This window comes from Phaethon lepturus, unplaced genomic scaffold (genome assembly GCF_000687285.1).
Source record: "Phaethon lepturus isolate BGI_N335 unplaced genomic scaffold, ASM68728v1 scaffold28024, whole genome shotgun sequence".
Taxonomy (NCBI): domain Eukaryota; kingdom Metazoa; phylum Chordata; class Aves; order Phaethontiformes; family Phaethontidae; genus Phaethon; species Phaethon lepturus.
In genome coordinates this window covers 1-21,824 of record NW_010534501.1, presented here as the reverse complement: position 1 = coordinate 21,824, position 21,824 = coordinate 1, and the positions used below count along the sequence as shown (strand labels likewise).

The 21,824-nt window shown below is 34.1% G+C and overlaps 1 protein-coding gene across 1 annotated transcript in view; it reads right to left on the bottom strand.

Moving 5' to 3' along the window:
- The window catches only part of LOC104619617 (sorting nexin-29-like), a gene marked incomplete at both ends in the record, with an annotated part of 57,016 nt that extends 36,475 nt beyond the window's left edge, over positions 1 to 20,541 (bottom strand). The window contains 4 exons of the mRNA XM_010285556.1: positions 480 to 535; positions 3,286 to 3,402; positions 16,336 to 16,442; positions 20,459 to 20,541. Coding sequence (XP_010283858.1) covers positions 480 to 535; positions 3,286 to 3,402; positions 16,336 to 16,442; positions 20,459 to 20,541 — 363 coding nt within the window. The remainder of the gene's footprint in view (positions 1 to 479; positions 536 to 3,285; positions 3,403 to 16,335; positions 16,443 to 20,458) is intronic.
- Positions 20,542 to 21,824: the final 1,283 nt, after the last annotated feature.

Sequence of the window (21,824 nt, the reverse complement as noted above, 5' to 3'; positions counted from 1 at the left end):
ACATTTGATTATACACATGAAACAAAAACTACCCATTTCACCAAACTCAACAATGATCTGGGCTGACCGACTGGGTTGTTTGTGCGTTGTTTTATAGTATTATTTGTATGCATTGATTAGGAGGTATTCTGTGAAAATGAGAAAGTCCATCACATGAATAGCATCTTGCATCTACCCAACCCAAAGCAAGAGAAAACAGTAACTTTTCGGTGCTTTGTTAGAATACCAAGACCTAGTGCACTGAAAGAGCATTCCAAGAGAATCTTCATAAATCTAAACTCCTTGCATTCAACATTATTAAAAACCATACTAGGGCATGGACTTGTGCATGTGCAGCTCTTTATACTCCTTAACACCACAGCTGAGAATTCAGTTATTGGAAATAATACAGGAAAAGCAAATTATTTGATCTGTTTGCTTATTCTTCTTTCTCATTAAAGATAGTACAAAGAGAAAAATATGCGTTTTAAGAAACTTACATTTCAAAATCTGACAAACTCTGATCTTCAGACGTTTGACTCAAATCTCCAGGGACCTAGATGTACAAAACAGAAATAATTCCCACACACTGATTATTATGCTTTCTATTAAGAAAGCATATTATAAGGAAATTACAATTCAACATTCAACTTTTTAAGTGCCAATAAAAACTATTACTAAGAAATAATGAAAGAAAAAAGAAACAATAAAAGAAAAACAATCAATCATGCAACAGGATTATGAACATATCACCCTTACAAGTTCTTAATGTTAAAATTTGCTATAGTTTTGTAAAGAAACAAATTGAGGTTTGTAAAAGCATGCAATTTTGAAAGGTATACAAAACCCAGAAAAAACATAATTATTAGGCCTTATGGGAAGAGATGAAGCATATAAAACCTAGTGATCCCCGTCTTTTACAACCAACATTCAATTAAGAGAAAGACACATGATACTTTTATTTTAGCTGTGTTCTTACAAAACATTATATAGCTACAAAGGTTCATAAAAATGGTAATGATGGGCTAACACCTGGAGAATCAAAAGAAGTAGCAGTTGTGCAAAAACAAGATTGAAAGAGCATTTAGAACTGAAAGAGTAATACCTCTTTACTTCACTTTAAAGCTAGTTAAACATAAAAAGGTATCTTCTCACCTTTAAATACCGTAAAATGTAAAGCTTAATGCAGAATAGTTAGTGTGCTTTGATGAAGGAAAACAGCTAAAAGTTGTGACCTTCCAGAGACAGCCTCTACATTAGTTAAATACTAGTTCAATGGATCTCTACAATGTATGTTGCATGTATATTACTGTTTTTCAGAATATTTGCTGCCTAAGAAGCTTAAATATATATTATTTCTTATTGTAAAGCAATATATATTTATTTATTGCAAAACAATATAAAATTTCCAAAGGGACTAAAGAAAATCTACTTCCAGATATCTTGACAGACCAGCTCAAGACCTCCCAACACAGAACAAAATAGAATTTTGCCTTCCCAAAATTAAATGGATATGGCTCAGCATAAAGTCATTCCTGAAAGAAAAAAAGAACTGTCCAGAACCGAGACAGTTCCAGGGCATATATACAGGGCATATATATGGAGTCCTGAACATGTCTGCTGCCCTTTTTCGGAGAAATGAGGTGGGAAAGGCCAGTATGACCTCTCCCTCAATTACCACCATCAGGTGTTGTCTGTTCACAGTCCAGTCCACCCTCCAGCAGCAGCACACAGCCTGGCTTTCCAGGGCTCTTGTGCCAGAGAGCAGACGTTCTTCAATCTTAACTACAACCTGCACCCTCTCTCTTTGCCGATATCTGAAGTGGCAAATCCTGCCACCAGATATATATAGTTATTTTCATTAATGTCAGTAAAATTTTTGCATTAAAAAAAACCTCAAAAACAGAGCATGGACTTTGGAAATAAGAAAAAGGATTACAGTAATGAGTTCCAGTGCTTGCACATCTATGTTGAAACAAATTGGTTACCGATTTTGAGATGGTAACTGAAGTGTTGTTCATTGTAATGCAAAACACAGTGATGGAGACATTACATCAATGTACTTCCTCATACCCTTGAAAACACATACATTTTGTTTTAATGTTCCTCTATGTTTGTTGCAGAAGTTCTGAAACCCAGTAACTAGAAATTTGCAAACATCGTTGTGAACAATTCATTTATAAATTACAGCCATTAAAATCAATTATCAGCACTAAAAGGAAAGGAGAAGACAGAGAAGAATCATGGAAGCTATTTTTATAACAAAATGTAAATTATACACTGTTTTACTAATACAATGTTAAGAATTGATATTATCAAACAAGTCAAAGGGAGATCAAATATTCACATCCTACAATTTCTGACAGTTACACATTTTACCAACTTTGAAAGTTCTAAGTCAAATCAAATAAGTAACAGACTATCAGCACAGAGTTTTGTTTACTAATATAAAATTAAAACGTATTCACTACTTAGGACAATGCAAGAATCTTTAGGACTGTGTTCAATTCACAACTTCATTCTGGACAATAGCAACTAGTAACAACTAGCATTTAGCTAGCCCTTAAAAATACAGTACCACTTCCATTTCTTGTGAAGTTTTAGGAATTAATTTTCTCTTGGTATCTGATACATTAAAAATATAGTATCAATACCAAACTACTGGATTAGGATATGGAGACACATGGTTAAAAACAAAATCTCTGAACAGGGACATAAAGCCCAAAATCTTCAAGAAAGTACAGCTATAATACACACATGATTTGTGACTAGTATTGTGTCATCTCTTAACACAATAATGTGATTATTTCCATATAAAAGGCTGAAATTATAGGTAAATTCCTGCTTCACTAATGCACAGAACTGTCATCAGCCATTTGACATAAATGTTGTGATAAAATAGGCATGAGTGCTTCCAGTGCAAACAAAAGAGTAAGAAGCAATATCATGTAATCATATGAACAAAAACTATCCAAATATGCCTTCCTTCAGAAGATGGACAACTATCAGGAACATTCTTAACTCCCTCTGTTTCCTCCCTGTCCATTTCCAAATTCTAACTTTTAACTCAAAAAGCCAAAGGGAAGCAATAGTTGGTAGAAAACAATTTTGTTGTCTGAATATATGTATTTTACATTCAATTCTGCTAAAAAGAACCAATCACCATCAAAAATACTGAGGAAGGCATTCTTGACAGATGTATTATTAGCTGTTATTTCTTATAAGCTACTATGTATTTTATTTCATCACGAGTAATGGTTTTGAGCTTATTCCAGAGTGGTATTCCACACTGTAATAAACACATACCGGCCCTCTCAAATCAATTAGTTCTTGTCTCATCTGGGACACAAGAGCTTCTTTAGCCATCAGAGCACGGTGCAGCCTCTCATTGAATTCAATCAGTTCCCCATGCATTTCAGCTACCTGAAAAACAAAGGCAACAGATAACTGTGATCTAAACTGAAAAAAAAACACACTACGTAATTTCTTACACATATATGGAATTTTATTTAAATTTTTTATTTTACCATACTCTCCAAGTAGTACATCTCATTGCTAATGCATTAGTTTCAACTGAGCATTAAGAACAGACACTATAATAATAATTTTGACTCATTCCTTGAAATGTAGGTTTTGATATTGAATTCAATAGGACAGAATACAACTCTGACCAGTTTTATTCCTATCAAAGGAGATCCTGTGGCAACTGATTCTAATAAAACACCTACTAATTTTTGTTCTGAGTTTAACTCTTTGACGAACACAGCACGCAACAGATATAAACTAATCACAATACTCTGGGAATAATGCAAAATGCAAAAACTGCATTACACTTTGTCAATAATTCATGAGTAATATATTCTGCACTCCTCCTTGGAGTATTAATAGGATTGGAGCTAGAAGTCCACTCATCCCAGGCAAAACTGTGAGGGGTTAAAGGAGCATGAATACCACAATTACACTGCGGCTCAAGTTGTTGTGCATAGATAAATAGTGTGGCCTCAAGCACGGCATCTTTGGACACAAAGCCTAGCTATGCCTGTGCTCTTTATTTTTGAGTCTTGACACTAAGAAAGGACCAATTGATGCAGGATGTTTATGGAAGTGAACTGGCCTGGATGAATGACAAGGCTGGAAAGTATATCACTTTACAGAGCAAACTATGTTTAAGTTGGTTCCTTGCCAAGAGAAGCAAGAAACAACAAAACTTAAGCCAACGTTAAAGATGATACTGAGCTCTTGAATTTTTCTAACACAGAAGTAAAGTGCAAGCCTACAGCTTAAGGGGAAAGAACTCCAAAAGGACAAGGGTTCCCAAATAGCAAAGGTCTACCACTATTTGTAGCAGTAATGTATTAATCATCAAGAGAATGTGACGGGGAAACTAGCAGAAACAGGGAGAAAGGCTAAAAGAAACTTGGTATCTGTGTTCAGCAAGACTTGTTAGCTGCTCATATCAGAACCGTTATATTATAAAATTGAATGAAAGTTTCAATTATGATGGGTGACCCATCAGTATATAATGTACCTGGCAAGGGAACCATCTTGAACTGACAAGGCCACCTATAGCCTTAGGGCAAAGAAATTTGAGCCAAAAAGGGTTTGTACAATTCTTTTCAAGGGAAAAGAAAGCCTCTTCAGAAAACCCCACTGCTCGAAGTCTCCAAGTAAATCCTCTCTATATGACTTCTTTATTAAAGAAAAGGAACACTGATGAGGGCCACTATCAGAGGTGGAGCACCAGATGAGCAGTCCCACAGCAGAGCAAGAAAAGCTATCATTTTAACAGGAGTAATTAGATGGAAACGGAAGCAATGACTGGCTGGCCCCTCTAATGGGCATAGCAGGCTACCACAAGAATATTGTTAAACATGTTTTTCAGGTTACAGCAGTTCTTGAAATGCCGCCTCATATAGCCATCCAAAAGAGCAGTAGAGGCAATGGGGTAATATTATGAAAGCACAGCTGAATAAGATGAGTATCAATTCACTATCTTCAATGATAGCACAAGGTCTTGGACTACTGCCAAATCTCTTAAGAGTTCATAGTTTCCCTTCTGGAGGCAGTACACTACTATTATGAATTTCATGCTTTCCTTTTCTTGAATTACCACTCTGCCTTGTCCCTCTTCCCCAGAGGAGTTCCCCAAGATAAAGCAGTTTAATTCAATTTGTTTAATTTAATGCTTGCTTTTAATTTAGTGCTTTGTTCGAGACAACCTGTATCCTTCACATAATCAAAGCAAACAGAAGAAACAGCTTCAATTTGACAAGCCAGGAGCTGACATCATCGATTAAAAATAATGACACCTGAATTGAACTTAAAGTACTTTTATCCAATTTCTTTTTATATTAGAGGGAGTTCTCCAAATCCAGCAATTCATGAGTGTGGCATATATGCAAAAAAGAGACAGACTAAGCCCAGATACGATTTGTCTAGACTGATATCTCTAATTATGAATTTACAAACTATGCTGAAATGCTCAGCAAATTACTAAAAACCAATAACAGTAATTGAACTAGCAACAAACTTTCCTTGTAATGGGACTATAGGCAGTTACAAAAGCTAAAGATTGCAGAGTGATCATTTAAACCCAAACAGGCAAACATTTTTGTTTGCCTGATGATATAAGCAGTTTTAGATTAATATTGATGCTTTATCTTACGCATCGCAATACAAAAAGCTTGCAACACATCTGAGTTACCATTGAGTTTCATGCCTCACTTTCTGAAGTGTAAAAGTTTAACACCATATTAATACAGTTTCAATAATCAAAAGCTTTTTTAATTATTATTATTTATGGTGTACTAAAGCAGCTTTGATTTAACGCTTTGTTTTTGTTCTTGTCAAGCACTTCCGTTGCACTTAATCCCATTAGAAAAACTAACTTCCTCATAATTAGACTCTTTTCTGGTTCCTCATGGTAAAAATCAGAACATTAGGACTTCCAGGCTATCAATTAATGACACTACATATTCATATCTCAATTGTTCATTCAACATCAGCCTTGACAAAAAAGGTTCTTTGACTTCAAACACTTGTTAGTAAATAGTAAGCTCATTTTGTGAAAACAAAAGATATCTAAATCCATATGAACTTCTGCCTTATGACTAATGTAGTAGGTACCACTTAGGAAGCAGTTTTGCTCCATAAATTACAAACATTTATGCACCAAACAAATTTGCCAACTAGATATAGTAATAATATAATGTCATTAACTCTGGATAAATTATTTTCCATATTAGCTTAGCCATTCATTCCAATTCAAAGTAAGTGGTGTAATATTTAAGAATATCATAAGCTCCTCACTGATTCAGGTTAATATTAGAAGGTCATTGTTCATGACAATCTCTCTGTAGAGAGTCTGGGCTGGGAGGCAGAACACCCTTGTATTTCACATCCAAAAAGACGCAGTATGCTACTAGTCATAAATGCACAGATAGCTAGTTGACTGGCTATGAAAAGCAACATACAAATTTATGAATGGATGCAAAACTCAGTAGTTTACATATTTGAAATCATGTTTGATTTTTCAGTGCCTGCCTCTGTCAGAACAAAATCCAAACTATCTGATGTAATACCTGACTGTTTTCTCTCTCTTTAATTTGCATGTCCTTGAAATAACTTTCTACTTGCAGACTCGATTAATGTGTAAATTCAACAGCTCTCTCAAAAGACTGGAATTTATGTATCCCTAGAAAAGTTAAATAATAAAAAGAAAATTTAACAGCAAATAAAACAGCAAATCACTTGCTATATATTATCAAAAGGAGAAATTGGCAGGTATGTTACTTGTGAAAATCACTTTTATTAGTAATTAAGTTACTTCCATACTTTTTCTTGTTAAAAAAAAAATTATTACCATCTAATGGTAACACCATTACAGCAAACCAAAAGGAGCGATGGGATATACTTCTGGATAACAATATCAATTTAGGTTCCTCTGATTCTTCTTGCATCAAGGTCTGCTAAAAACAACAGAGGTCTTCTTATAATTATATACTTTCAGTTATGTTTTATGTCATCACACCTCCCTCTATTCATTCCACATTGAAGCTTAAGCAATCATTTTCCCTACTGGGACTTCAGTCATCTTCACAGTTGTTTTTCTCCATGACAATATGTTTAAAGCAGAAAATTAAAGTACAAATGAGCTAAGTTTCCCTGGGCCAGATGATCATTCAGATTTGGTCCTGGTCATATCAGAAAGCATGCTTAAAGAGCCCAAATCCTTATCACAAAGGGGAAGTGAGGTTAACATAAAATATTTAGATTCCACACTAACAGAATTCTAAAGACCTGTTGTCAAAAGAAAATCTAAGTCTACTTCTGCTGCCTGACAGCACTGCAGCTATGCTGTCCAGCATGGCCACATTTAAAAGCAGTCTCCAGAGAAATGACAAAGGTAAATACCACTTAAAGGACTAAGCTGTTAACTTAAAACATGCTAGGAATGTTTCATTAAGCCTATGAGTAATACCATCTTAGAAGGACATGCTTTTAGAGTAGAGAAACAGACTTTTAAGAACTTGCAACAAAAAAAAATTAATAAGGTTTTCTAAAAGGGTGTTTTAGTGGAACTCAGATTTTTTAAATATAATTTACAGCTAAAACTCATAAAAGTTTTTGCACAAACCACATATGAATTAATGACTTTTCAGCATTTTTTCCCCCAATTGTCACAAAATGTAAACTAACGTATTTCCCAAGGAACTCTAGACAGAACTGGAAGTTGCTTCCTTTTGCTCTCAGTGGGAGACGGGTGTATTTTTCCCATTAGAAAATGCCCTTTTTCAAAAATCAACATTCTTCTACATTTTTCCCCCAAAAGAAATAAAAACAAAGTTCTTCAAAAAAGAGCAGGTATCCTACTAAATATTTCATTTTCCTACAAGTGAAAAACAGTAAAACTCAAAATGGCAGACAGTTCAGACAAATCTATTGATATAGTCATAATATGCTTAGTCATTGCTTTCTTTTTCAAAACTTCCATTTCATATTCTTGACATTTCCGTCTGCAAGCAAGTTACTTGGTTCAAGGCACACTGAAAGATCCATTTAAAAATAGGGTTAAGTTTTTGTTGTTTTCATTTGTTGTTTTTTTTTTTTTAATTTTAAATTGTGGTGTGGATTTTTGTTTGGGGTTTTGTTTGTTTGTTTACTGTAGCTAATAAGGTAAGCACAAGTCACAATTCATCAAAACCAAGAAGAGGAAAACAAGCTGTAGCTTTCAACTCAAAATACATTGGGAACTGTGCACGTTAGGTGAACTACATATTAATGCTCGCAATATTTCACAGTCTTTGTCAATTGTATATGGTACTACCAGTGTTTACCAAGATTAATCCTGACATACAAAAGAGCACTAACGCATTGAACAGGAAAAACACTACTCTGGTAAGACCTGTGCCTGGGAAAATGAAAGTAACCAGCAAAAGCAAAATCAGATACACAGGATAATAAGTTTAATAAGTGTTAATAAGAGGAATAAAATAAGTGTTAATAAGAGGGATAAAAATCAGTGTGTCTCTAGCTGCTGCATCCTTCCATGTATCCTCACAGCAAAAGCCAAAGCCCAAGACAAAAGATCTAAACAACATTTCCCTAGATCTTTTTAACTTCTCCTTTCACACCTGGACAAAGGTTTCACCTCATCTACCGTGTTGAGACAGCTATTCTGAATTGCAACTTGTTATCCCTTTATTAGGATTATCTTCATGAGTGAACGCAAAATACTCAGAATGTACAACCAGCATTCATAAGGACAATCTCACATAGGCAATGAAGTACAGAGACACATTTACTTTCAGGAGACTACTTTTCACAAACATTCCATAGCCCACTTCCAAGTGAACAAGACTTGGAACTAAATTAACATTATTATTGGACAGTAAAAATCATGGATTCAAAAAAAATAATTTCACATGCCACAAAACATTATGTACTGTAAATCACTTTGATGATTTAATTTTTTTCAAAAAAATGTTGATGGACTAATCTTTACCTAGCAGGCTTTACACTAGACCAGGTATTAACTGTCCTCCCATAACTTGCACAGATCCAACAAAAACACAGACTGGCACAAGTTTTCTATTTTAGCTACACATATGCAATTGTGGTTCCATACCTAATCCAAATCAAGTGGTAAACTCAGCTGACTTGTCAGTATATGGATCCAGTATTTACTAACGATTAATGTGGAACCACACAAGCATAATAGAAATGTTTGTTTTCTTAGAATCATGGAGTATTTTGGGTTGGAAGGGATGTTTAAAGGTCATCTGGTCCAACCCCCCTGCAATAAGCAGGGACATCTTCAACTTGAGCAGGTTGCTCCCAGCCCCATTCAACCTGACCTGGAATGTTTCCAGGGATGGGGCATCTACCACCTCTCTCGGCAACCTGTGCCTGTGTTTCACCACCCTCAATGTGAAAATCTCTGCCTTGTATCTAGTCAAAATCTACCCTCTTTTAGTTTAAAACTGTTACCCCTTGTCCTATGGCTACAGGCCCTGCTAAAAAGCTTGTCCTCATCTTTCTTATGAGCCCCCTTTAAGTACTGGAAGGCTGAAGTAAGGTCTCCCCAGAACCTTCTCTTCTCCAGGTTGAACAACCCCAACTCTCTCAGTCTTTCTTCATAGGAGAGGTGTTCCAGCCCTCTGACCATTTTGGTGGCCCTCCTCTGGACCCTCTCCAACAGGTCCATGTCCTTCCTGTGCCAAGGGCTCCAGAGCTCGACACAGTAGTCCAGGTGGGGGTCTTACCAGAGCGGAGTAGAGTTTTCTCACAGTTATCTCCCATATGCCATGTTTGGACCACAACTATAAAATGACTTCCCACACCATCAGCCACACCTTTTGGGCCCCACTAGCCCCTCCTAGGAGAGGGCTGCTTAAAGTCACATCAATCTGTGGTTTCACTATCCCAAAGATATTAATTTGCTGTCACTTATGCCTTTGCTAGTAACTCTCTGTTCCTAAGCTAACCTTCCTTTTCTCCTTAAACTGATGATAGATTAACATAGTTAGGTAACATACTCAGCAGCTGTTGCCATCCTTTAGATGCACACTGGTGTTTGCTGTGTCCAGGGTTTTAGAATAAGGAAATCTTCAGCAGTGATCACAAAATACTGCTGCTCTTCATGTTCATTCATTTCCAGCTACACTATGTGTAGGACTGTAAATCAGATGAGAAAATTGACCTGAATGAAAATACCTCCAAAATACTTTTTAAGCCAAACCAGGTTCTCAAACCAGTTTGCACCACGGACATAGAAACTACTGTTCCATTCTAACTGTGGGCAGGTGCCCTGTGATACAGAAGCAGGATTCAAGCAACACATCGGCTGCTTAAATTGATATTGCCACCAAAGATGCAACATAAACCAAAACATTTGTTTAACCTGAAGAACTTTGTCCATACTTTCCACCAGCACATGATTTGATATAATAAAAGATACTACCTCTTCCTGAAATCTTGCCTTGATAACAGCTACCTCTAACAGTTAAAATACAGTGGGTAAGATAAGAAATAGCCATGGTTCACATGTAAATGCCACATTGTTTTTTCCTTGTAGAACTTGCAGAAGAGACAGCTTAACACTTACCACATTTATTTACCATTAACTGAATATAAACAGCAGTGACTCAGAAATAAGTTTGTTTGTAAGGAAAATAAAAATAAAATAAAAAAAAAAAACACTGACCAGTTGACACATTAACAAATGTATCACTGATTAAGTGCATGCTGATTCATGAGCATATCATTCTTGCCTCAGAAAAGACAAGACTGTTCATCTTACTCAGCCAGGACTAGTCTGTCAATGAGAGAGATCCTATACACATCATTCAGAGAACTAAACGTTGTATTGCAAGAGTTGCACAAAAAACAGTTCTTGCCAGTTCACTTCTAGTACTATTGCACATACTAACGTAAACTGTGCATTGTACACCCTTAGGAGTGAACAGCTTATGCAAAATTTTTTTTTCATTTGGACATAAATTCATACTGAGAAAATAAATATACACATATATATGAAAGCATATTTCACAGTTCTTATTAAATAAGACAAATTCTTTTAAGAACTGCAAAAAGTCTACCCTTGTGCCAAAGTACACTGACCAGATGAAATTACATTTCACTGTATTTCAGTAATAGTTTAATGGAGGAAGATCTACAGAAGGGCTTGTGATTTCACAGAAAAGTGATAACCAATTTACTAGTTTAAGACATGTTTTCTATACTGACTTCAAACACAACTAACATTTAATAGCAAGGCTGCATGCCATGCTAAGACCTTTAAATAAAAAAATAAAACAATTTCCCAAAGTATCACTGTCTACTGATGCACTGATCTCATTTGTCCATTGAATGAAATCTCATGCTGAATGCAAGTATGCTAATAAAGTAGCTATATGTAAATAATATGACTGACAGAAGAGATACAAACAGAAGAGATCAAACTTGCACTGTTTATTCAACACTAACAAGAGCCAAAGATTTTTTGTTTCACAAAAGGACATTTTTCAATTCTGTCCTATGAGAAAACATTAAATATAAGAAAACAAGTGCTATTACTTAATAATTGCATTGTTAGCCATTTTAATATCTAGGAGAAAAAAAATGCATGTCTTTACAGAATACTGTAAATTGTAAATAAGTCAAATTCCTTGACTTCCAATAAGATGGCTCATGTAGTTCAATGAAATGGTGCTCAGAGAAGTTTTCAACTAAGTTAGTTAATATTTCAGAGTTTATTTCTTAAATAAAGGTTTCTTTTTATTCTTGTCTTAGAATTAAGACAATTGTTACTTAACAAGTAATAGCACGTACTGTTAATACAGTGAAAGGTTCTAGGTTTACCAGTAGTTTGTAGAATCACTTAGGGATCAAAAAGTAATAAAAGAACAAATAAAAATGATTTTTAGAAGAAAAGTGTAAGAAAAAGAAAATTGACAAGCAGTCAAACAATTCTTTGTACTCAAGAGTTTGGGTTTTTTAAGCAGGTAACTAAGTTGCTCTGTGGCTGTCACAGCCTTTCCACATAATCATTTTATGTTAAAGAATAAGAAGCACTTTATGCAGACATTACCAAAATTGCTGTATCAATCAAAATTCCCCACTTCAGGATCTCAACTCAGGGTGTAGTAAAGAAATTCATTACAATATATTGTTACCTGTTACGCTAAACTGAGAGACAGTTCAACAAAGATGCTGAGACGTTTTGGCAAAGCTTTTAGCAATTTAAGGTACCGTCCCTGACCACATAGACTTCTATGTGAGAAGGGATTTTGTAACAAAAAACCCTCAAAACTCATGTATTATATCATGAACAAAGGCATATTCTCACATTTGAAAATCTTCCAAGATTTAGAAACTTTACCTGATAGCATATTACTGAAAAAATTATTAGTAAAAAATAAATCTGAGCACAACTAACGTACAATATATCTCCAGATTTTTTAAGACTGAAAGGCTATCTTTTGAACTTCCATGTACTAACAATGACAGCAGCAAAAAGAACCTTAAAGAAAGTCATATAGCTGCTTTTCACATGATACTATGCTATTTCCTTACTCCACTAAAAAAAAAAAAAAAAAAAATTCATCAAAAGGTCAAATGTTTAAAAGTGTTTTAAAAAGCCACCTACCCAACTACAGTGATACATGTCGTAATTTTTTCTTTTTGTGTAATTGCTGGCTAAAAAAAACCCCTCAGTACAGCTTAAAGTCATTTGAGCACTTTGACATGAAATTGGGGAGATAAAAGTTAAAAATCTAGAAGTCAGTTTGAGTAAAAATAATCAGTAGCATGCTTTTGAAGCCTCAGGATGCAACTGGCCAACAAATTACTTGTTCAACAAGAAAGAACAGAAGGCATGAAAATTCACGAAGTTAAACTCTCAAGAATGGTGAAAGCTTGGCTTAATATCCAAAATTACCTTTTGTAGATATTGTTTCAAATGTTTGAAACAATTCAACTTTTCAGAAGAGCTGCATAATTTGTCAGGAATTTAAAAAACATTAAACTTAACCTTTTTGACAGATGTCAGATCTCATGAATATCTAATATTCAGCAATAAACTCTCAACTCTGATCTACTGAGTGTACTTACTTGAACAAAGTGATTCACATCTTGAGTTCTTGTGATCGGTATATGCACCTTACATGTCAGAAAAACAGTTTCCCAGCCTCACATACCAAATGCTGAGAGATCAATTTGTCAGGCATAAGAATACAATAGTACACCTACCACATAAAAATTTAAGTCTGTGAGCTTTAGGAAAAGGTACAAGAGTATTTTCAAGTTCATTAAAAGGCAAACTGCAGGTTTCCATGGAACTTTAAAAACACAGCAATTCCTAGTTAATTTATGTAGAAAAATTCTGACTCCTAGAAATTTTTCTTGTACAGCCTTCCACAAGGCAAGCCTTAGAGAGCTGGGAAGGATTCTTTTTTTTAACTGTTTGGTTTGCCTCCAATATTGCTGTATAATGAGAGTTTCTGCAGAACAATAAGGGTTTAATATATTGTGATAGAAGTTTCAGTACCTTAGAAGTCTGTTATTCCAGCAGAGGAGCTAGTCTCCTTATTCCCTAGTCTGACAGGAATAGCCTATGCCAGGAAAATGAAAATTCAATGTCATTTACTGAGTCTTCAACAGAGCTCTCTCATAATACAATTTAGTACATCATGAGCATAACCTACAATTTAACTTTGATGAAATGCAGGTTAAAGTCCACCACTAAAATTAAGTCTTTAAATAGAGTACAAAATTATCAAGGGCTGAAACTGCAAAGAAAGTTGAAGTCATGTTCTCTCTAATTAGATATGTTTACTAGTTCACTACTGGTCTATAGCTGCAAAGAGAAAGAATAAACCCATTGGAAACAATGCCTTACAGACAACAATCTGACCACAGGTCTTTTAAAGATGTACAAACACCCCAACTGTTTTAGTTTTCTGTTAGTTTTGCTTCATTTTAAATCCTTAGCAATATCAGGTCTGACATGTCAGGAAGTCTTTAGTAATTGTTGATTTTGAGCTTAGTTGCAATGCAAACTATGAAGAGTTTGTCCCTCCCTGGGTGTGTAACACAGGAAAACTTGTGGTGATGTTACTCTCATAAACCTTACATAGGAAGGACAAAGAAAATGAAACATATTTTTACCTTATGTACAGCAAACTTATGTTAACAATGCATAGGAATGGCCCAAAACTTATCTTACAATGATTTTAAACACGCTTTATTATCTATTACTTGAGAATTGTATAATCCACCTAATTTCTCTTCTAAAATAAATTAGTATTCTAGACCCAAAGCATATGACACTAAAACATACCAGAATTGCTAGAGGTATCCAAAGACCTATCAATATCCCAACAAGCTTCAAATTGGGGGTTTAGAAGAAATTGTGGTGACTAGATAGATGTTTCACTACTTTTTCTGAGGAAATACACCATTAAAAAAATCATGCAGAATTTTTACAAAAGAATTTTTAACACTGTTTTAAGTGTAACGTTCAGTAAAAAGTTTCTTTACTCCTTCAGAATTTTTAGTTGCAACTTCTCTTTATCCACTTGGTTAAATCAGCTGATTAACTTTGATAAATACAATTTTTTTTACAAATATGGTAAGACACTGAAAATTTCTTCAATATATTATTATGAACAAAATAATTTCCAATGGAAAAACGAACAAAAAAAAAATCAACCCTTTAATTACCCAGCAAAACCATTCCTTTTATTCTCTTGACAGCTAGCCATTTCTCTGTGGGGAGACTTCAATATCCCCAGTGATTTCAGTGACCAAGAAATTCAGGCGAATCTTTGTCTTCAGCAGAAATAGTCTACTGGGCACAAAATAACAGTTACTAAAACTGCTTAAGTCTGAACATTTCTGAGCCAAAGTCTAGCTGAATGGAACCGACAGAACAGTATTCAAGAGTGATTTCTACCCTAGTCCTTAATTTGGAACACAACACAGGCTAACCTTTGAAAATAAGAGTTCACAGGTTTCATTTCTGGAGAGAAAAAGGAGTAATGACTTTTGGTAAATACATCTGGATTGTTACAGGGGTTACATCCTATTTCAAGTATGTGAAGATAGTAAGTGAGACTCGGATGCAGACTTCCTCTTTCGGAAGAGTTGTTATTTGCAACAAGGTTTTCCAGTGGTTACATCCACTGCTGTGTCATCAGTGCTACTGCTAACACTGTCTTCCACAAACTCAGAATTGTTAGCAACAAATCCCTGAACATGCAGAACAAACTTAGGACTAAGGAGGATGCATTTAAAGCTGAAACAGATTTTACTTGTGTTCTTAATTAAGATATTCTTTTGATAGAACAGAACAGAGGAAAGGAGTCAGAAGAACCCAACCAAAGGTATGCGTTAGGGAGAGAATTAATTTCACATGGTCCTATGAGACAAGGATAACCAAGTATGAATGTTTTAGAAGAACTGTATTAATCTCTTTGATGCATGACCTGCATTTTTAGTCATCTTCATGTTAATCAGTTAATATGACTATCCAATTTTAGAGTATTTTGGGCAAGAGAAAGACATAGAGAATTGTTTTACTTTTTATAAAATTGTTCATTTAATATTTAATAGGAGATATGGGTATTAGATATTAAATTTCATTACTTTTGTCTGGAAAATCATTTGTATTTCAATTTAGGATGAAAACCTAATCTTTCTTTTTTTTTTTTTCTTTAATGAATTTTACATTAGTCTTAAAAGTGAATCTTGCATTAAGAACTTTTTCTAACATGGTCATATCAACAGAACTAGTAACTTCCATCATCCGTTTCTGTACTGCAGTATTCAATAAGCTACATGGTAAATCAATACAAAAATGAAACACGGTTTGTCAACCACAAAATGGTATGAAAGCACAGAAAAAGCTAGATTTCAGCATGTCCTCATTTTGAAGCTCAACTGACAAAACAGCAATGCCTGTAATTATGTGCTGTAACTGATACAATACCTGAAACCTATTGTCTGTGATGCTTTCAACTTCATCACCATCAGTTACAACCTTAAGGAGCTTGTTTATTTATATTAAAACCTTCATTTTGATATCAGAGTATAAATGTGTACCCTTGTTAAGAAAAGTATTTTTAATTATCTGAATTGCTTTAAATATGCTTTGAAGTTGAATGAACAAATTTGTATTTTAACCACAGAAGCCTAAAAATTAAATTTTTCATTTTTTTCTTTTTAAAGCAAAAAATCAGACTTTTCTTTTGCACTACCAGGGAAAGAATAACTAATAAGCACAGAAACTATTTACAGCTTCAAATGGTATGTTACAATTATGATTCCATGAAATTTCTGCAGTACAAACTTTACCTCAATCAATTTTCTTTCATAAGAGCTGGCCAGTTCCTCATTGTTTTCTACTTGCTTTTGCTCTGGCATAGTAAATTCACCATCAGTGCTCCAAATGTTTGGCAGAACTAAAACAAAGGCATACCTCAAATTAAAATGTTAAATTACATAAACATCTAAGACAACCCGTTTAGAAGTAATAGCTCTAATAGAAACATTTACTGGAAGTATCAAAACAGGATGCAATATTAAACAGTATTACAAGTACTGAAATACAAATGCTGCAGGGAGCTTTCTTATGAGCAATATGTAGAGAGGTACTCTCAACAGAAACAAATGCAAACTAAAAGCATTTGGCTGTTCTGTGACTACAGCTATCTAACATATGCAGGTAGTAACTGCAATTGCTACCCAAAGCCTTTCAAAGCTTAGCCTATGCTTCTCTTCTAAGTGTTTTTTCTACTTCTCTTCCAAAATATAATTGCATATTATTTACACAGGCTACTTACATATCATTAAAAATACAGAAAATATGGCTGAGAATGGACATTCCATACTTCATCTAGTATTTCATGTTTCTGCATAAAGCAGAATCAGCTGCAGTTACTTCATTCCTGACAGTTAATTGTCTAATTTATACCTAGAAACCTCCAATAATGGAGGTTTCATGCTTCCCCGCACAATCTATTTAAATTTAAGTATTCTTCTCAAGAAAGGTTTTCTTGATAGCTAATCAAGCTTCCTTCTCCTGCCGTTTAAGCCCATTACTTCTTTTCTTATCCGCAGTGAATGAAAAATAAAGTTTATTCTATTCCTGTTCCTAGCTATCATTTATGTATTTGATGATTACTTTAAGGCCTATTCTAAGTAAATCCCCTCTTCTCCAAGTTGCACAAAGTCCAATTCCACTTTTCCTCACAGATCATGAATTTCTAAAAAAACAAGTTAGCACATATAAAGTAAACAAGCCCTAAAAAAAGAGAAGTTTAACAAATGCTTTCACTATTCTTCAAATTATATATACAACCACTATATAGTAGATAGAAGACACCATAATTCATCTGACTAAATACTCTTGAGTCTGGGAACTGATTTTTGCTTTGAGGAAGAATATATAAATTCAGAACTTTATTATTATTTTAAGTGAATTTTGAAAGCTATTTTGAGAGCTATTTCTTGTAAATCTTGAAGTTCTTCAGCCAGAAATTACTAAGATCAGCATTTTCATATATATAATATTATTGTACCTAAGCAGGTTTGAAAAGCGTGCACAGACAACTCCTGCTGATGGCTGAGAAATGAGGATGCTCATTTATTAAATATTTAAACACCACTATCAAACTGCTCTATCTACAGAAGTGATCACTCATTTTGAAAGCTGGTATGATATTCTGAACTTGACACAGTTCTGACTCTTGGGCAATTTATTTATAATCACATTTGCTGAGTCTTTTTTTTTGTTTTTTTAAGTCACTGCAAGGCAAAGTATTATGCTGAGTTTCCTTTATTATTTTAGGAAACTATTTAAAAACCATACTCAATAGCATCTGATCTGATTACGGTAGCAAACATGTAGATTCTTCTTTATTTATAGTCATAAAAATAACAGCAGAAGCTCAATTTATTTTGACTCTTTCAAAATAGTTTCGCAGAAAGTCTGACACACAGTGTTCTAAAATCTACAATACATTTAGTTTTAGCCTTTTGTTTTGGTAACATTTGGAAGATTAATCATTGTTGAAATTACTCATTATGATAACATAGGGCAGCAGTGAAATTAGTTCTATGCAACAGTTTATGCCTCCCTGATGAAGACAATTTCCTAACATTACAGCAAAAGAGGATAGCTAGGAGTTTTCCAAGTTTAAATGGATCAGAATTCTACGTCCCTCTCTACATTTAAGGCCAGTTAGAAGTCAAGAACTTTAACCTTTGAGTTTGTAAATTAATATATAAGAAACTAACAAGAATTTTAACTTAAAATGACAAAAGCTGAGAAAACAGTAGTTTCTTCATTCTATTTTCTTCACAAAATTGTCACAATGTCAGAAAAAAGTAGTAAAACGGGTCTTGTAAATATACTCTATAATCCTTTTAAGCATGTAATTAAGAACAAAATGACTGAAGACAAGTTGTTACAGTCACTTCAAGTTATACCACAATTGGAATTTGCCTTAAGTTACAAAATTATATATGTACTGAAAAAGTACAAGTAGCTCTTTCTAATAATTCAAATATTCTTAATTATGAAGGCTCACATCTGAAAAATATGAATACCTACAATAAGAAACTGTATATAAACCATGGGTGCAATAGTTTCTATAAGTCTGGTAAAAGAAACAACGTTTTTATGTTTCATTCTCCTTTTTTGAATTGTATCTAATAGTAGTTCTCAGGGATTATTTACATGCTTAGTACTTTTTTGAGTCAGAGGCCCCAGTACTAGTAAAAATTTCACATAAATCTCCAAAGGCAGCTAAGAAAATGATAAATATTACAGAAAATTACTGTGGAATGATTAAATATCCTTTAAGCATAAAGCATACCTGTATTCATTTTTAGAAATGTTGGTACTGTTCTACCCCCCTTTTTCATCTATAAAATCTGACCATCCTACTCAGTTTCTATTCTTATCACTCACTGATTTGCATAGTTTTAACATGGCAGAATATAGCCTAGGAATATTTTTTTTTCTTTTCCTATAATTACACTCATCATGGAAACTGTCACTATCTAATGAAGGATAATTTCTGCTATTATAAGAAGCTTAAGCGATGGTTTTTGTGAATAATTCTTAATACAAATCACTACCGTCCAGCAAAGTCGGAAGTAAAAAAAAGTGTTCTAACTAACAAAAATCCTTTTAAGGCTGAATGAAGCTTTTAAACTACAGATAAGTATAGTGACTAGCCCTTAAGAGCAGCATTGAAGTGGTATCCGTTCATACCGCCACTTATATGACCACAATATTGACAATAAAAAAAAAAAAAGACAAGATGGTGCCAATTTCTGAAAAGCCACCTTGTCTCTCAAAACACTTGTATTCAATGGAAATACAGAAGATGATTCAGAATCAAGCCTCTAATTCATCCTGTCATGGACACTTCTATCACCACTGACGAAAAACAGGTAACGCTGCCGATAACTTGTTATCTTTCAGATATAAAATCTGCTCATTAGAGTCAGAGCAACTTAGCAAAAAAGTGAAATGTCTGGTCTTTATTAATAGAGAGTCTATTTCAAACAGTCTGCAAATACTGATGTCCAAACAACACTAACAGTATAATCTAGAGGTATTACCTTTTCTCTCCTCAAAATAATTATTCTTATGTTCCAATATCACATTAATTCACAGATTATTTTTTAAATTAAATTTTCATCTGGTAGCTTTGTATGGAAAGTTTTTTATTGAAAAAACTAAGACTCTGTAAAAATAAGTACAAAAATCTAGATCGGTATTTTTGTCAAAAGGAAAAGATATTAAATATGTTATTTTCATTACTGGGAGATATTACTCTACCACACTTGGAAGAGATGAATATGGCTTATTTCTTGCCAACCCTACTTTCATGTAAATGATTTCATCTGTTTTGGTCAAGAGTCAGCAAGGCAACCAAAGACTTCTTGATTGTTTCTACTCAGCACTAATTTGACAGCATGCCATCATATAACATTGTTCGTTTGATATCAATCTGCATCACAAAACTGTTCGCACAACAGCAAATAGCCCAGTCAGAGATGCATAGTCTGTTTCTCCTAGAAACAGAACTGTCATCTTTTCAGATGCTGATATTTTCCAACGGGAGGAGCGCTGATGTCATACTCGGTAACATGCAGAAGCATGAACCATGTCCCCAGCCACAGTAGGACTGTTTTCTGTGGCTAAAGATTTGGTTATGGATTAGGGCTTGCACAGGACTGGGTGGTTGATTACCTACAGAGATCCATTCCAGGATCAATCAGGAAAAAAAAAAAAAAAAAGCAGATTCTTATAAGCCAGAGACATGGCTGTTCACTGGTTATTCTTTCATTGTCAGTTTTTATGCAAGTCCAGGAGTCACTTCCATCATTTGGTTACTACGCCTATGCCTCCAATAAACTGTCTCAATGGTAGCATACAATTTTCTCTTCATTTTATCCTTACCTTCCACTGTTTGACCTTCTCTTCTGAGCATCTGGACCGCACCTACATACTTCTTAAGTTGAACTTTTAGCACCTCATTTTCTCTGTTGATAAAAAGAGCACAATAAACAAATGTTACTGTTTCCTCAAAATAGAGGACAGCCCATTTCAATGGAAACAAACATACTACCTGTAATAATAAGTTTTATCTAAGTTGTGTCATCAAGATGAAAAAAAAATTACTTACACTTTAAATAATGTATCAGCAGCAAAGTACCAGGAAAACTAGTTTTCCAGGGCTACATAAACACATCAGTGAAAGATATTATTTCATAATCAAAACCTTTTCTTTAATTGTTTATAGATTTTCTAGAATATGCTACATTGATGGCAGAAAAATCTAAATCAACAGTCAACTAAAAAAAATAAGGATGGGATACCAAACAAGGAAATTCAGAATGGCCAGTATAAAATTAGATAATCATTTTACTAGTTGTCCAAGTATTTAATGTCAAGCAAATAAGAACTCAGCTTTAGAAACAGACTTTATCATTGTAAGAAAATGCCAGCACTACAGCAACAATATTCAAGAAAAAATTTTTCCAGATACCATTACTAAATGAAATCCATAACAGAAGAAATTAAGTTAATCTCTTTGTTATATTTCAGTGCCTGTGCCCATCTCATTTTTCTTTGGAAAGTACAAGTATTCAAACCAGGTACTATCATAGCTCTACCTAACATTAAGCACTTTAGTTTATATTTGGGGAAAATAAAAAGGATTCTAACCTGTTGAATTTTAAACAAAGCTGACAAATCACATGTCTGAAAATTCAATTATCTGTCTAAGCCCCTTCAGCTAACCAAGTACAACAGAAGTGTTTATACAGAAGAAACATAACTAAAATGTGTTGCAAGACAGTGAATTCAGACAACTTTTACTCTTTAAGAAAATATCAGGGTAGAAATACATAGGCACCACAGGTGTAGCATATAACATCACACAAGAAACTCATAACTGGTTAGAGAGAACATGGTCAGGTCAAAATCATGCCAGAGGAGTGGTACAAGCTCTAGGAATGATGAAACCCTAGATATGTTACAGATTACAGAAAGCTGTAAACAGATTATACATATAAAGTTAGGCATTTTATTTATGGGAATTTATCTAAGAAGTATTCAGAAACACATGCAAATATGTTTGATGGTCCTTATCATACTATATATACATAAATATACATACATACACATGCATATACACACACACAAAATATATATAATATATATACACACAGAGAAAAATAAACTGCTGTTGTGAGCAATGCCATATTTATATATAAAAACCGTAGACTGGTACTATATTCACAGAATCACTAAGGTTGGAAAG